This window comes from Phyllopteryx taeniolatus, chromosome 1 (genome assembly GCF_024500385.1).
Source record: "Phyllopteryx taeniolatus isolate TA_2022b chromosome 1, UOR_Ptae_1.2, whole genome shotgun sequence".
In the NCBI taxonomy this organism is placed as follows: domain Eukaryota; kingdom Metazoa; phylum Chordata; class Actinopteri; order Syngnathiformes; family Syngnathidae; genus Phyllopteryx; species Phyllopteryx taeniolatus.
The window spans coordinates 18,547,083-18,564,894 of NC_084502.1; the positions used below are offsets into that span (position 1 = coordinate 18,547,083).

The 17,812-nt window shown below is 42.1% G+C and overlaps 2 protein-coding genes across 2 annotated transcripts; one reads left to right on the forward strand and one right to left on the reverse strand.

Annotated features, from left to right (window-relative positions):
• Window positions 1–950: 950 nt before the first annotated feature.
• On the reverse strand, window positions 951–9,910 carry LOC133480063 (uncharacterized). The gene is made up of 2 exons (XM_061777718.1): window positions 8,293–9,910; window positions 951–2,132 (listed from the first exon to the last, which is right to left on the reverse strand). Exons 1-2 carry the CDS (start codon window positions 8,327–8,329, stop codon window positions 1,324–1,326), a joined length of 846 nt encoding a protein of 281 aa, XP_061633702.1. The 5' UTR covers window positions 8,330–9,910; the 3' UTR covers window positions 951–1,323.
• LOC133480039 (homeodomain-interacting protein kinase 2-like) lies at window positions 8,304–14,292 on the forward strand. Its single transcript, XM_061777680.1, has 10 exons — window positions 8,304–8,552; window positions 8,706–8,810; window positions 11,090–11,271; window positions 12,124–12,247; window positions 12,315–12,422; window positions 12,497–12,565; window positions 12,637–12,830; window positions 12,905–13,129; window positions 13,206–13,315; window positions 13,397–14,292. Exons 1-10 carry the CDS (start codon window positions 8,361–8,363, stop codon window positions 13,504–13,506), a joined length of 1,419 nt encoding a protein of 472 aa, XP_061633664.1. The 5' UTR covers window positions 8,304–8,360; the 3' UTR covers window positions 13,507–14,292.
• The last annotated feature ends 3,520 nt before the right edge of the window (window positions 14,293–17,812 follow it).

A 17,812-nucleotide genomic window follows, 5' to 3' on the forward strand; every position in this document is an offset into this window, starting at 1 on the left:
TCTAAATTGCCCGTAGGTGTGAATGTGAGTGTGAATGGTTGTTTGTTTCTTTGTGCCCTGCGATTGGCTGGTGACCAGTTCAGGGTGTACCCTCCCTCTCACCCAAAGATAGCTGGTATAGGCTCCAGCACGCCCACGACCCTAGTGAGGATAAGCGGTACGGAAAATTACTGAATTTTTGAATGCCTGAAGCTTGTGATTTTTAGGTCGGCAAGAAAATACATTCACCACAAATCATTCCTGGCGCCGACAGCAAACAATTCTCTTTAATAAGACTATTGAAGACTAATATCTGTCTGAGATTTGCCTCCAGAGAAAACAATGTTCATGTTGATGCAGCTGTTCCTGTGCTGGCAGATATATATATATATATATATATATATATATATATATATATATATATATATATATATATATATATATTTTCTTTTTCAAAACAGCAGTTCGAAGTGTATGCGCCATGTGTGCTGACCGTCAATTGCGCAACTCTGGCCGATTGTTGGGGGATGGGGCGTCCATATCGCCCATTGCAGAAACTGCCGCTGATTGCGACGTGGAACTGAATATAGCCAATCAAGAAGCACCCTGACTCAACAAAAGGAAAAGACTGTAGATAAAAAATAATCATGTCTTCCGCGATTTTTTATAATGGCTCCTCAGACGGCAAGAAGTATTTTCCAAAGCAAGTCGTTTTTTGAGGACAACGCCATTCTACAAGGCTCTCGGCTCCGGCAACCTTTGGGAACGTTCGAGAAACAATCAGAATCAGAATAATCTTTATTTGCCAAGTATGTCCAAAAAACACACAAGGAATTTGTCTCCGGTAATTGGAGCCGCTCTCGTACGACAACAGACAGTCAATTGACAGAGAACACTTTTGAGACATAAAGACATTGAGAAAAACAGTCACTGAGCAATAAAGGGTTGCTAGTTATCTGGTAATTATTTTTATTTAATTTTTTTAAATACATTTTTTTTACAATTGTGCAAAAAGATGCAGAATCCTCTAGCACTTAGAGCAGTTTGAATGACTAATGACCATTGTGCAAAGGGTGCCGAGACTTCAAGCGAGTAGTACGATAGTCTGGGACAATGTTGATTGTGCAAATGTTGCAGATACTCCTCAGTCAGTGTGCAAATGGAGCAGATGCTACTCTGGCATGAGTGGCGAGTATTGGTCAACAACAGATATGCAAATAGTGCAGTGCGGTGAGACTACTACAGTGAGTGCACGAGTAATATATAATTGGCCCGACAGAAATGTGGTAACACACTCAAGAAAAAAGAAAAAAAATTGCCAGCATGTTGCAATGGAATTGTAGGTCAGGTGTTTAAGAAGTTGATTGCAAGAGGGAAGAAGCTGTTGGAATGTCTGCTAGTTCTAGTTTGCATTGATTGGTAGCCCCTACCTGAGGGAAGGAGCTGGAAGAGCCGGTGACCGGGATGTGGAGGGTCTGAGAGAATTTTGCACGGTCTTGTCTTAGTTCTGGCAGCGTGCAAGTCCTCAAGGGTCAGTAGGGGGGTACAAACAATCCTTTCAGCAGTTGTGAGTGTCCGTTGCAGTCTGAGTTTGTCCTTTTTTGGAGCAGCACCTAACCAGACTGTGATGGAAGAACACAGGACTGATTCGATGACCGCTGTGTAGAACCGCCTCAGCAGCTCCTGTGGCAGGCCGTGCTTTCTCAGAAGCCGCAGGAAGTACATCCTCTGCTGGGCCTTTTTGAGGACGGAGTTGATGTTGATCGCCCACTTCAGGTCCTGAGAGATTGTAATTCCCAGGAACTTGAAGGTCTCGACGGTTAACACAAGGCAGCTGGACAGCGTGAGGGGCAGCTGTGGCGAAGGATGCCTCCTGAAGTCCACGATCATCTCTACAGTCTTGAGCGTGTTCAGCTCCTGGTTGTGTCGGCCGCACCACAGCTCTAGCCGCTCCGCTTCCTGTCGATATGCAGACTCGTCACCATCCTTAATGAGGCCGATGACAGTGGTGTCATCTGCAACCTTCAGGAGTTTGACAGCCGGGTGCGTTGAGGTGCAGTCGTTCGTGTAGAGAGAGAAGAGCAGCGGAGAGAGGACACAACCTTGGGCAACACACACAACACACACACAACGGCGCAAAGCCAGAAGTGTTTCTTCTTCCACAGTTTTGTGAGATCACGTGTGATCATGTGAGATTTCGAGATGAGTGGCAGAACAGAATCTTTGTGTGTGTGGTGTTCTGTGTTGAGATTATGGAGCACACCACACACAATACGACCAAAACTGTTAAAGGCCAGATTTGTTATCTTTATGTGTCAGGTCTGTCACAGATAAATAATCTTTTAAGATGCGAAAAATCCTGAGAAGGAAACCCCCTGCTTTCCTCATATACAGCAAGCTGATGGGGCCTCATTCACAAACTGTGCGTACACAGATTTGCGCTTAAATTGTGCGTACGCACGTTTGACGCACAAATAGGGGAGCGGTTAATGCAGATTGCAGCTCGCTGGCAAGAGCTCGTCATTTAGAATGAATTATGATTCACTAACATACGTACGTAAAGCCACTTCCTGAACAGAAAACACTTATTTTAAAGCATTTGTGTTAGTATTAGCATGAAACCTACAGCCCTGGGAATTTTGTGGACCAACTTGCAATGCGATTCAATCCAGCATTCACAGCAGATGGTTGTGTGGGAGGCTGGGACTTCCTAAACATGCACAATGACCCTGCATAAGAGCACACTTAAGATTGGAAGTTTAGCTGGAGGCGGAACGTAGCTCTGATGATAAAATGTTGACTCAAGGGATTTAGATGCACTTAAGCTGCAGAAAACTATCAAATGATGCGCACAAGGGGCCACTGGAAAACATACTGGAAGATCGGCATGAGCCCTTTGAGTCTGCCTGCAAGCTAGCTGCCATTGTCAGGATGATGGACTAGGGCCAGACCGTATTGTTGGGATGGAATGATGTGGCCGCGCTGCCTGTGGAGAAGAGAGAGGGTGATACTGCTTGAGCTGTGTCCCACAGCTGGTTGTATGCGCTGGACTTAATTTATGAGACCCATGGGGTCTCTAAACATTTACTAACGAACAGATTTGTTGCAATTGATTTGATTGTCCAGCTTGCACGCATCATGTGTGCATGTTTGTAGATTTATATATTTTTTATTTTTTTTTTAGGTTTTTGATTTTATTTTGTTCGAGAATAACATTTTGTTCACACAAATACAGACCTCTCCAATAACTGTGGATGGCCATGACATGGGTAAAGGAAGAACCCATTCAGTTCAAATATGGATTTCTTCTACTTTTTGTTAATTGTAAATAATATTGACTTGCAGCTGTTTATACGCATAATTTGGTTGTCTGGTCCAGACCAAAGAAGAAATGTGTGCTGTAGAATGCATCACACACAATTGCTCCTGGTTCAGTAGAATAAAATGGATAAAGTTGCTACCGTGCATAACAAATTTATTTGACCACCACTTAATATAAGGTTGAGGCCACCTTCGCTCTAAATTATCAACATTGGTAAATACCAAAATATTTGGGTTTTTTTCTGTCATGGCCATTACATGTATATTGTGTATAGAAACTCAGCAGAAATGATATTTTTCATGTTAAGTTATTGTTATCCTTGAATTTTAAAATGAACTGATTTACAAAAATCACGAAAAAATATAAAAGCACATTCTTATTTCTTGATTAAGATTAAATCAGTTAGAAGCATTCCAAACAAACATCCACCCATCCATTTTCTGAGCCGCTTATCCTCACTAGGGTCGCAGGAGTGCTGGAGCCTATCCCAGCTATCATCGGGCAGGAGGCGGGATACACCCTGAACTGGTCGCCAGCCAATCGCAGGGCACACATAAACAAACAACCATTCGCACTCACATTCACACCTAGGGGCAATTTAGAGACTTCAATTAACCTACCATGCATGCTTTTGGGATGTGGGAGGAAACCGGCGTGCTCGGAGAAAACCCATGCAGGCACGGGGAGAACATGCAAACTCCACACAGGCGGGGCCGTGGATTTAACCCCGGTCCTCAGAACTGTGAGGCAGACGCTCTAACAAACAAACAAAAAAATCGATTGCCTTGTTAAATGTAATGCTGGATTAATTTCTGACTTGTAAGAGAAGCTCAGTAAGAAATTTGCATATAAAATGGTGAATTCAGTTTGAAATTCCTCATTCATGTTGAAAATGTTAAAACGTTGCACTCCATAATGCTGGATGGTCAAAGACACAAATGGGGACAGGTGGTCTAATAACTTTGTTAAGGACTGTGTGTGACATACAGCATAGTTCGATAGAAGTCATCACAAGGCCCATCAACAGTGTCTTTCACCGAGGGGATCAGGGAAAGACATAACAAGTCCATACAAGGCTTGTGATTTTCCGCCTGGCTTCAATCCAGGCGACGCTTGGAGGACAATAAGTGCGTTCACAGAATTCTTCAGAAATTTTAAACAATGACATGCCGACAATCACGACATCCACTGTAATTGACAAGCGACTTAGTACTAGCATGGGACTTTCTGCTGTTCACTGGGAGCCTTGCCGTTTACATGCAGTGATTTCTCCATATTCTCTGAACCTTTTGATGATATTATGGACCGTAGATGATGAAATCCCTAAATTCCTTGCAATTGTACATTGAGGAACATTGTCCTTAAACTGTTCGACTATTTTCTCACGCACTTGTTCACAAAGAGGTGAACCTTGCCCCATCTTTGCTTGTGAATGACTGAGCAATTCAGGGAAGCTCCTTTTATACCCAATCATGGCACCCACCTGTTCCCAATTAGCCTGCTCACCTGTGGGATGTTCCAAACAGGTGTTTGATGAGCATTCGTCAACTTTCTCAGTCTTTTTTTGCCACCTGTCCCAGCTTTTTTGGAACGTGTTGCAGCCATAAAATTCCAAGTTAATGATTATTTGCTCAAAACAATAATGTTTATCAGCTTGAACATTAAATATCTTCTTTGTATTCAATTAAATATAGGTTGAACATGAATTAAAAATCATTGTATTCTGTTGGCGGCACGGTGGTTGACTGTTTAGAGTGTCTGCCTCACAGTTCTGAGGTCCGGGGTTCAATCCACGGCCCCGCCTGTGTGGAGTTGGCATGTTCTCCCCGAGCCTGCGTGGGTTTTCTCCGGGCACTCCGGTTTCCTCCCACATCCCCAAAACATGCATGGTAGGTTAATTGAAGACTCTAAATTGCCCGTAGGTGTGAATGTGAGTGCGAATGGTTGTTTGTTTCTATGTGCCCTGCGATTGGCTGGCAACCAGTTCAGGGTGTACCCCGCCTCCTGCCCGATGATAGCTGGGATAGGCTCCAGCACTCCCGCGACCCTTGTGAGGATAAGCGGCTCAGAAAATGGATGGATGGATGTATTCTGTTTTTATTTATGTTTAACACAACGTCCCAACTTCATTGGAATTGGGGTTGTAGTTGTCATTCGTGGATATAATAATAATAATAATAATAATAATAATAATAATAAGAGTAAATCAGTTATTATGTTTCAATGTATCTTGAAGGGGAAAAATTCGTCTTGCAGTAATGTCAATCGAAAAAGACAGTATCTGAGTCAGAACAGTGATAGACCGATATGCCACCCTTAAAAACAGACTGCATTCATTGATGATTCCACCAACCAAGTATCTGGTGATTGCAGCTGTTAGTTTGAATTTAATCACATTGTTAGCTCCTCGAAATGAAATTATTCTGTAATTTTAATTGAAAATGATGGGATTGGCTGACTTTGTGACAATACAGTGACCTTTTTTTGCAGAGAGTTTTGCATAGACTGTAACAATGTACATTTGTTTTTCTTTTTTGTGGTTAACGTTGTAAACATACTTCCTGTGTTTGTGTACATGATTAAAATAACAGACTGAAATAACACTACAAATCTAACGGTGACTTTGAACTTTTACCCAGTATTGTACTGTTTTAAAATCTGTACAAAAACGTTAAAAAGCAATTCCTCAGTCTTTGTTAGCTGTTTATGAAATTTTGTGCTGGCATGCTGCATTCGCTTACATCCTGTCCATCTACTGGGGGCCAAGACCCCCCTATCCATAAAACCTAGTGACACCCCTGACAGTTGACAGGCCAAAAACCCTGAAAATTTTACATTGTAACAGTTTACAAGTCAAAGCTCACCAAAAAAATTAATAAATAGTTGCACCATGCTGGGGCATTTATTGCAGGGCGGTGCATCAATTTGAGCCAGAAGTACCTTGTAAACTGATCTAGGTGGAATAAAGTTTGTAAAAGTTTGAATCTTTATTCCATTTACTTTTGATGATGGTTTCTCATCATTACAATTGTCTCATAACTCTGTTTGAATTAGCTGCAGCCCTTATATTCCAACTGGTGTGAAGAATATCATTGTCCTGGAGAGAGCTCACAAGGGTGTGAAATGGGGAGGAGGGTGTTGGCCTGCTTATGGTGGGAGAACAGCTGGAGCGTTTAAGAGGTTTGTGGATATCTGCCTCTTCCTGGCCAACATGTGGATATGAGGAAAAGCTAAGTGTAGCGTTTCCACGACCTAATTAGCCCAACCTTTATCACAAGGAAACCCTCAGGAGCTTAAATAAGCAGATAAGGTGATTTTTACAGCAAAGTTCATACACTGTAAATCACTTTTGCTGTGCTGCCTTCTTGCCATCAGCCTTTTGACAGCATCAACATGTCACTGATGTTTGGAAGCACTTTTTGTATCAGCTAATGCACCTGCAGGAGATTTAAGGTAAGAAAAATGGGCGAAGAAGGTTGCGTGCAACCCAAAACAAACAGGTTGATTTTTCCACTTGATAGGAGCGATGTGGGAACTTTCCCTTGTTTGAATATTTACAGTCCAGCAGCATGTTCAAGTGCAGGGGTCAGCTTTTTCCAACATGTGGGAAGGTCATACGTTTCCAGCTTGTGTGTGTCGTGTGTGTCTGTGTCTTATTTGATTTGTGTTTACAAGAACATTAAAAAAAAGACATGAAGAGGAAATCGCTTTTTCAAGCTCTTATTTCAACTATTTCATGGCATTAGTTCATTGTTTACAATTATTGTGTCGTCAGAGTTGCTGTGTCCTCAGGGCTGGTGCAAATCAAATCATAGTGGCTGCAATGTGGAGTGGAATGAACCCTCCCGTGTCTCTTAAGGTGAATGTATTTCATTTGCACTTGGTATGTGCCACGTCACTTGTCAGTACAGTAATGGTATTTTTGTACAGTTATACACTGTCTGTGGCCCTGAGAACATGTAGATTTGTCTATACAGTATTTGCTCTTTTATTGCCATCTCACGTGTTAGCCTGTCATGCAAGGTGGAACTCGAGCGGGAAGCCAGAACTGGAAAGTGAGTGAGCCAAACAGATGGCCATTTGGAGATGGCTTTGTATTCCATTGCACCTTTTTAGTCTTTCTAAACATCACATGGCCTGCTGTTGGAAATGTTTGACTCAAATCAACCAAGCAAATGGAAAACCTGTCAAAACATGTTTGAGTATTAAGCAAGTTTGGAAGCATCAGTTTCAAGAAATGTATGCTTATCTAAGATGTGGAACTGTATGATGGTGGTTCATTAACACTAAAAGCATGTGCTATGAGCTATATGGACCGCCTATGAAGTAGCAGGCTAATATTCATCATTAGAAACATTTTAATTGATTAGAAGACAGGGAAGCCTGTATTTACCTACAGTAAGTGGCACTTTCAAGCAGGACGATTTTTGTCAGCTCAAAAGAAAATATAAGGCCATGTTACGCTTATGGACAATATGGATTATGCAAAACCTATAAAAAGGAGGAGTACAAAGGAAAGCCTACCTACATATAGATTTCTCTGATCATTAATACTGAGATTTTGTCACCATGGATACAAATGTCAGGCTGGCTAACTGACATATCTTTAATCTTTGTGATTGTCACAAAGGCACAGGTCACATAAGTGTGATGTCACATAGATAGTTCTTTGCTGCTGGCTTTTGCCTTATATGACTATTTGTTGTACCGTTTTGTAGTTTCTTGTGTATTTTCATTTTTAATTGATACATTGCTGAAATATATATGTATATTTTACTTCTAAAATATCTTATTTGATCAAATGTCCAAGTGACTGACAGGTAAGTTATTTCTTTTCCTGTAAGTGCTTGCAAATGAAGACTGTTGTTTCATTTGAGCTTTCTTTGACCTTAAAGTCTGCAGAACTGTGTGAATGCTTCCAAGCAAAGATGAAGCATTTTGCTTAATCTGCTGTCACTGGTGGATGCTGTGGTCTAGATTAGATGAAGTACCTGTGGTCTCATGCCTGTAAAGACATGGACTGGGCATGGTCTGACATCTCAGTGTGAGGAACCAGAGGATGGAGCGTTCCAACTTTCCAGTGACTGTGGAGTGCCAGATCTCCTCTCCCACCTGCAGCTACATGATGGAGGAACTTTTAGGGGCCGGGTCGTTCGGCGAAGTGGTCCAGTGTAGGAAGATGTCATCGGGCGAGACTGTGGCTTTGAAGGTGATCAAGGACAGCAGTAAGATGGAGGACGCCAAGGATGAGGTGCTTACGTCACAAGTTTAGTTGCACTTCACAAAGACACACTGCATGTGACTTGCATACTGTGCATTACAGGAGCGCGTTCTGATCGAGCTGAAAGAACGTGGCTCGGACCGCTTCAATATTGTCTGCTGGAATGACTCGTTCACCTTCCAGGGGCAGTTTTGTCTGGAGTTTGAGAAGCTCGACATGAGTCTCCATCAGCTGCTCGAGTGGCGCCTTCCTCTGTCAGTGATGGAGATCCGACCTGTTCTGCAGCAGGTTTGACAGTTACAGCACTAATATCATCATCATTACATGGAAATAAAGATAAAAACTAATTAATATCCATGTTGGAAGTGTTCTGATACAGAATCTGAGATCTAATGGAGGTTTTAACAAAATAAAGGTGGCGGTCTCTCGTATCTTGCCATGACTCTGTACAGGTAGTGGCATCAGGGGGTTCTTCTACTAAATACTGAGCAAAGGGTCTGAATACTTATGGCTGTGTGATATTTAAGTTGTTGGTTTTTTTTTTAATTCTGCAAAAATTTCAGCAAATGGCTGCAATATAACAAAGAGTGAAAAATTTAAGGGAGTCTGAATACTTTCCGTACCCACTGTAGCAAACCCATTCATTGTGTACACATGCTGCCACGGTACACCGTTGGAATGCTATGCCAGCGTTGTTACCCTGATTGGATTTTCAGTTCGGGTGCAGCGCCACCATGATGAAAGACGGCGGAGCCAATAGGAGAGATGCTGATACGAGTGATTTCAGAGTGAAAAGAGCAACATATTTTCGAGGTGTTGTCAGCTACCTCAAAAAAAGCATGGAGAAACTTGTAGAAACCTGAAGTACACCTTGAAGTGTTCTCCTCGGACAAGCTTGAGCACCCAGAGATCCTGCCATGCCTTCATAATCGGATGAACCCCTTCCCTTTTTCTTGCTGCCGCTCCTCGTCTCCTCCTCAGTAAAAGTGAATCCAGGGCTTTTCGTTGTAACAAATCCATATTGCCCAGCTGCAGACTACTTCAAGTCCAAACAAGCGTGTACACTGGGCTACTTCCTGTTCGGTCGCTCGGCAACCAGCGACAAATATGGCAAGCTTTAGCCAGGTCGCCGTCCTCGCTGAGCCCTTCCCCATGGTGGATGCCGCGCAAAACAAGTACCGTGATACTCAGATGAGCACAACCCTTGTCCACCTCATATATTCTATTCATCCGGATCCGCACCAAATTTGATAGGTCTTTCCTTGACCCATTCCCCACCCCTTTAAAAAGAAAGCAGGACAGTTCTGTTTCCTGGGGCATCACAGTGGTGAAATAGCACTGTTGTAGCAAGAAGGTCTTGCTTACAGTACATTCTTCCTGTGCTCATGTGTTTCCTCTCCAGGTACAATACTCTGGCTTCCTGGATGAGACAAAACCTTCTTCAATTAAACCAGAACAAAACTTAGATAATTGTTTTTGGCCATAAAGAAAAGAGGATTGCTGTTAGTAAATACCTGGAGTCAGTCTCTTTAAAAACCAAAGACACAGTCAGAAACCTTGGTGTACTGACATTCTACAGTCATATCAAATCAATTACTAAAACTGCCTTCAACCATCTGAAGAACATACTGTATCCAGCGTGAAGGCTTGCATGTGTCAAGTAGACCACGAGAAGCTCATCCATGCTTTTATCTCAAGTAGACTTGACTACTGCAATGGTCTTCTGACTGGACTCCCCCAAAAGAGCATTAAACAGCTGCAGCTCATTCAGAATGCTGCAGCTCGGGTTCTGACCAGAACAAAGAGGTCAGAACATATTACTCCAATTTTAAAGTCTCTACACTGGCTCCCAGTCAGCTTTAGAATAGATTTTAAAGTTCTGTTATTGGTCTATAAATCACTAAATGGTTTAGGTTCTGAATACATGAAAGAAATGCTAATGGGATATAAACCCAGTAGGGCTCTGAGATCGACAGACTCAGGTTAAATAGTGGAGCACAGAGTCCAAAGCAAACATGGTGAAGCAGCAATAAGTGAATATGTTCCACACAAATGGATAAGTAGCCAACAGAAGTGACATCAGCCCCCAAACGTGAATGTTTTTAAGTCCTGGATAAAAACTCTTCTTTTTTTCTCATGAGTATTTCCACTTTTAAATGATATTTTTTGCACTCAATGATGTTTTAGTATTATTTTTCTCTTTGTTTTAAATGTTTATAAACTGTTTTTTTACTTTGTTTTACAATTCTTTTAATCATGTAAAGCACATTGGGTTACCTTGTGTATGAAATGCGCTATATAAATACATTTGCTTTGCTTCCTCACACAGTCATTGTCAGCTTCACCGAAGATTATATTGCCCATAAATGTGAATATAAGTGTGAATGGTTGTCTATCTCTGTCAGTTGTGTGATTGACTATTGATCAGTTAAGGGATCCATCATGACCTCACCTTCCAGCCCCTATGTGGCAGATTCACATAACTGAGCATCACCTTTGGAAACAAGCATCTAATATTTCATACCTTATACATACTGTATGATCTAATATGTTATATATTATTTTAGTTGACGACTGCGCTGCAGTTCCTGAAGAGTGTGGGGATTGTTCACTGCGATCTGAAGCCAGACAACATCATGGTTGTGGACCACCTGAAATTGCCGTTGAAGGTGAAGGTCATCGACTTTGGCATGGCCCTGCATGCCTCAGAGCTGTCACGGGGAATGACCGTGCAGAGTATGTGGTACCGGTAAGTCTACTTGCATACATGGGCGCCTGCCTCCAGAGTAAGGCTGTGTCTCCACACATAGCCATGATTTTTGGCATTTCATCCACACAGATCACAAACCTTTTGGAAAATAGCAGTCAGGGTGAAAAGTTTCCAAAACCCGTCTTCCTTTGTTTATATAATAGAGGAGAAAAAAAGAACAATTTCAATAGTCTGTTTTTTATGAATTAATTTCAATATGGTGTGCATTTTCCTCCATTTTTATAGTAAAAGGTCAAGACCTGTACTAGCCTGCTTCATTGGGGTACAGGTTGTAGTGGTACAGTTCACTTCTGTAGGCTCGAGTTAAACATACTGCTCTCTGAATTAGTCGACTGAGAATTTTCAGTTCTGCATTGCAATACAATAAAGACTGGAGCATAAAGAAAACAAAAAGGACATAGAGTGCCACAAAGAAACCAATTGATGTCATTTCATGCATTTTTTGTCTTTGTTGAATTCATTGGCAAGTCCAAGTATTTACATAGTTAATGCATCTTTTACCATCTTGGCTATGTTGTATAGTCTATGTTCCAATGCTGGAAACACAAGCCTGATCAGTATTTACAAATCTGAACAGCACTGTTTTGAACTGGACTGACTAGTGGAAATGTGGCTCACTTTCAGTTCTTCAGTCAAATTACTCCAGCCTTTTTTTGATTGCCTAAAGGTGCCTTGTGGTTGGGGGTTATAGGACCACATGTTGCTCGTGAATGCCCTTCATTGATGTGGAGACATTTACGGAAAACACAACTTGATGTTTTGGACCGAGTGTGGTGGGAAAAGTCACTGTGTTCTTGTCGACGTGGTAAAGTTTGATGTCTCTCCTCCAAGATGTCCCGAGGTGCTACTGGGACATGAGTGCACAGAGGCCATCGATGTGTGGTCTCTGGGCTGCGTCGGCGTGGAGCTTCTGCTCGGCCGAGCTCTGTTTGATGGCTCTGATGAGTACAGCATGGTCAGTGTGACACGACCTTGCGAAGAGCTTTTCTTCATCAATTGTAACATCGATGTTACATCCACAGCTGTCTCAGATCAGCACCACACTTGGAAAGCTGCCAGCGAGCCTCCTTGATGCCGGCATTTTCACGTCATGCTTCTTCCGCAAGAAAGCCAAGAAGTGGAGGTTGAAGGTACCTGTATGTTCTTGCACTCACCTTTGGTGCATTAGTAACCTGCTGCTGACACTAGCATTTCCTCTCCTCAGAACCGAGCCGAAATGGTCACGACTTATGATGGCACTCAACCTTTAAACAAGCTTTCAGATCTGCTCGAGGTTTGTTCATGCTACTTGCATATATCTGGCTTCAAAACGAGAATAACAAGTTTCCTTATGTCTTGACTTAGGTTCATTTTGTGCGACCCATCAACTGTAGTGACGAGGACTGGCGTGCTATGCAGTGTGACCTGGAGATCTTTGTGAACTTAATTGCTACAATGCTCCAGATGGACCCGAGCAAAAGGTCAAGGCCCTACCAAATTCTGGAGCATCCGTTTGTTACCATGAGGCACTTTGAAGGAAAATTCCCAAACAGTGCTTAGTAAGTGTGTGGATGCGCCATTTCTCTGGTGGTGTTTACGCAGGACATTGTCTGACTCCCTGATTCTCTTACAGCGTCAAACTCTGGCGCGATTGCATGGAGGTTGGTCAAACATGTCAGAACAAGGAGACCTCCGTGAGGCCCATTTGGAGCATGTCAAGCTTCACATGTGGGGATCACACTACTGGGCCCAGGATGTTAGACCAGTCGGCCATCACGATCAATTCCTTGCCTGCAAGCAACAATGCTGTCAGGAAAAGGAAACAAGATGAGGATGACGATGAAGAGATCGCGAGCCGGTAGGTGGTGACATGATGGCAAAAAGTCTCATCCTTTATACTCAAGACATAAAAATGAGGATTTGGGTCCACACAGTGCTTCAGCTGCAAGTAAAAGGAGCAGCAGAGATGCAGAAGTCATTTACATGTCCTCAATTGACAGCTCCAGGAAGGGCGGGGGTGACATGAAACATCAGCCACACAAAAGTATGCTTGTTTCAGTGTGACACACTATACAATGACAAAGGTAAATAATCAGATAACAATCAAACATTCTGTTTTACTCAGAACTCCTCCACTTAGAATGTGGTGATGCCACAATCCAGTGGAACAAGAACCAGGCAGCAACACAGGTGCACAGTGTAAAAAAAGCAGAGGGGAAGATCTGTGAATTGTAATTCAATTTTTTTATTGTGATATTGTATTTATTTAATCTTTCTTTTTATTTATTATTCTACTTTGTTGTGACGTGTAGTCACCACTATTTAAGATAGTTTTCCCACATCCATCCATTTTCTCTTATACTTGTCCTCATCAGGGTTGTCCTTTTTCAGATGTTTTTTAAAATCAAATTTAAGAAAGTTTGTGCTAAGACTGAGACATTGTTGATAGTTTATTTTTTTTTACCATGTAATTCTACCGTGTTCATTTGGACTTGTACAGGAATTTCAAAGATTTCTATTTTTATATCAAGCTACAATGCTAACTTTTTGGGAATCCCGTAGAAGTATAGCAGCTAAAATAGATTATCCAATGTTTCGAGTAGCCAGAGTATTTTTAAATAAACCTTTTTAAGAAAGCATGTTGCCCTGGAGCCTTGAGTATGTGAAGTTAAAGGAAAGGAGCAGTGGAAACAAATCTCATGTGCTCATAAGCTCTTGACATACTGTTCATTTGCCATGCATACATAGTATGGTTGGGTCAGTTTTGACCACGGGCAAAAATATCAGATATCATAAATACCATAATAATTGCTTACCTGAAATTATGAACCACATATCTTTTCAAAATTCTTAGCCTGTCTGACATTAATAAATGGATCATTAATCCTTAGTGTTTCAGACAAAAGGGAAAGTGTTTTTTTTTTTAACACCACTCATTTTTGGATTAAAAAAAAAATCTGACAATGTGATGTCCTTTTTTTATGCTCAACCTTACGCTGTTCTTTCATTATTTCGAGATTTCCCCCAAATCGGTGCATGTTTCTGTGGGAAGCTCTGCAAATGTCAAGGGAACACAACATCTCAGCTCTCCTTCAAGCACCCTCTTCAACACTATTGCCACTTTTCACAAAGCGTAGGCATTTATGGCATGTACTATTTCACAGTTTCAAGATTCCGATTAGCGGCACGGCTGGTTAGCACATCTGCCTTGCAGTTCTGAGGACCTGGGTTCAAATCTGGCCTCGTCTGTGTGTTGTTTGCATGTTCTCCTCGTGCATGTGTGGGCCTGGGTGCGTGCCCTCCGGGTCGGGGATGAGATCCTGCCCGAAGTGGGGGAGTTTGAGTAGCTCGGGGTCTTGTTCATGAGTGAGGGAAGAATGGAACGGAAGATCGACAGGCGGATCGGTGCAGCATCTGCAGTGATGTGGACTTTGTATCTGTCCGTCGTGGTGAAGAAGGAGCTAAGCCAAAAGGTGAAGCGCTCAATTTAGCGGTTTCTCTACGTTCCTACACTGTAAAAACCAACCAATATAATTCACCCAATAAGTTTAGGGTAAGAATTTGCAGCCACTTTAATTGGAGCTCAGCATAGTGATCTTTGGGTTCTTCTTTACCTCTCTCACCAAGGCTCTTCTCCCCTGATTGCTCAGTTTGGCCGGACGGCCAGGTCTAGGAAGGGTTCTGGTCGTCCCAGACGTCTTCCATTTAAGGATGTTGGAGGACACTGTGCTCTTAGTGAAATCTTTTTGTAACCTTGGCCAGATCTCTGCCTTGCCACAATTCTGTCTCTGAGCTCTTCAGGCAGTTCCTTTGACTTCATGATTCTCATTTGCTCTGACATGTATTGTGAGCTGTAAGGTATTACATAGGCAGGGGTGTGCCTTTCCTAATCAAGTCCAATCAGTATAATCAAACACAGCTGGACTCCAATGAATGTGTAGAACCATCTCTAGGATGATCAGAAGAAATGGACAGCACCCGAGTTAAATATATGAGTCTCACAGGAAACGGTCTGAATACTTGAGGCTGTGCGATATTTCAGTTTTTCTTTTTTAATAAATCTGCAAAAAAATTCAACCATTCAATTTTTTTCTGTCAATACACGGTGCTGTGTGTATATTAACAAGGGAAAAAAAAGAAACTTAAATGATTTTAGCAAACAGCTGTAATATAACAAAGAGTGAAAAATTTAAGGGGGTCTGAATACTTTCTGTACCCACTGTATATAGACACAAATGGCCAATCAGTGAGACACAGACATCATCTACATTTTATTGAGTATGGCTGAGAAATCATTGATTTCCATACAATCCCCAGACACTGTTTAATGAAATGAAATGGACATATAGTCTGCTAACCTTACCTGACACACACATAATACAAGCAGGAACGAATCTAAGTAATGATCAACGTTTAGCTAAGCTTGTTTTACCATATTGTGCATTTTTCTTTATCGTTTGTTTGCTTTTATGCAGATTCGCTAGCTAACAACCAATTTTGTTTGCTTTTATGCAGATTCGCTAGCTACCAATCAATCAAGAGTGATCAGTTGTCACCGAAGGGCGACGCCGTTTTGTGCTGATGAGCCGATGACACGTCAGCCAATTAAGTGCGGTATGCACGCGTCACGTGATGCCTATTGTAGTACCAATGGCTTTCAGGTGGATTTTACTAAATTGTATTTATATTTTTACTGTTGTCAAATAGGTAGTGTAGGGAAAATTTACCCTATTTCTAGGGTACTTTACCTATCTAAAATAATAATGTAACATTTAGATTTTCATGGATTACTGTATATTTACCACTCTCCAAAATAATTTTTTACGGTGTACCCTCGCCAAACTATGGTCATGACCGAAACAACAGGATCTTGGATACAAGCGGTCGAAATGATTTTCCTCCACAGGTTGTCCGCGCTCTCCCTTAGAGATAGGGTGAGAAGCTCAGTCATCCGGGAGGGGCTCAGTAGAGCATTGAGAGGAGCCAGAGGAGGTGGCTCGGGCATCGGCCTCTTGGACGCCTCCCTGGTGAGGTGTTCCAAGCATGTCCCAGCGGGAGGAAGCCCCGGGGGCGACCCAGACACGCTGGAGAGACTACGTCTCTCGGCTGGCCTGGGAACGCCTCGGGATTCCCTCGGAAGAGCTGGAGGAAGTGGCTGGGGAGAGGGAAGTCTGGGCTTCCTTCCTAAAGCTACTGATCACCCCCCCCCCGACCTGACCTCGGATAAGCGGATGAAAATGGATGGATGGCTGGCTCATATTTGAGCCAGAACAGCCTGTACACACACTTTGTAACACTTGTACAAAAGGATGACATACACACATTTTTATTTTTGTACATTTTAAGTCCATTAAGGAAAAGTCTTCAAATTTCACAGGGAAAGGTGTACAATACAGCTACGATGATAACATAGAGCTATTTCTGATGGATGAAGCCTTGGCCTGGAAGAAAGGTTAGCAGGTCGTTCCCAAGCTTCACGGGATTATTTAACCCTTAATCACAGCCCTGTAATAGGCTGGTCAGTAGTGTGCGCGAGAGTCACCATTTTCCTTGGTCAATGACGCTTCTCAAGTGGCCTCTGAGTCCAACCTTTGTGACTAGATTACATATACTGCAAATAAAGCTGGGAATCCTTGACATGTGACTTCCACCGCCATCAGCCATTTTAACCACCCCTTGTCCGACAGTTTTACCAAGTTACTGTTATTAAGAATGATATTCAGTGTCTTTTTACTGCTGTCAAAGGTCAAAAGTTGTTAAAATGACCTGCACATTATTCAGTCGAAACCTGAAATTTACCTAGCAGTACACTGGACCATAGCAGGACCATACACTTTTTTTTCCTTACTGTCTGACTAACATTTACCGTTTTAAATTATTAGGATTAGCAAAATTATTTCTCTTTGCTAAATGCCATAATAATGAGATTTGTTTTAGACCATTTTTCATTACTGTCTTCTAAATCAGAATTTTACATACGTTTCATTACCATTGCCTTAAAACATTGCCTTTATGACTTGGGTCAAACTAGTGCTACGAACAGATTCAGATTGAATTGCGAATCAAAATGAAAAAAACTAATCCCAAATCATAATTCTTGCATTTGAATGAAAACTAATCAAAGTACGTATTTTATTTTGACAAGCGCTGCAATGGTTTTTTTCTTCCGCCACCATTTAGAATTAGTGCGCATCGCTTCTGCGCATGTACGCACTGTAGCTTCACCGAGAGTGGCATAAAGTTTGCATGAAAACCCCCACCCAAAAAACAAACTCTCCACTGAAGGAGGCTTGCGTTTAGTCTAGCTCTCCAATGAGCTGCAGAGATAAGATTGAAGCCCCACGACAAAAATCGAAAAAGAACCATCGCTGGAGAGATAGACCGAAGTGCGGTGGCAGATTTAATGGAAGAAAGGTGATCTAGCCCAGCATGACGCGAGTGCGGCTAGGTAGCCAGCAAGCTAAACAGCAGGCTAGCTTGAAAGGCGGCAGTTTAAAAAAAAGAAACATGGCAGCTAAAACGTGTCAGTTAAAAGTCAAAA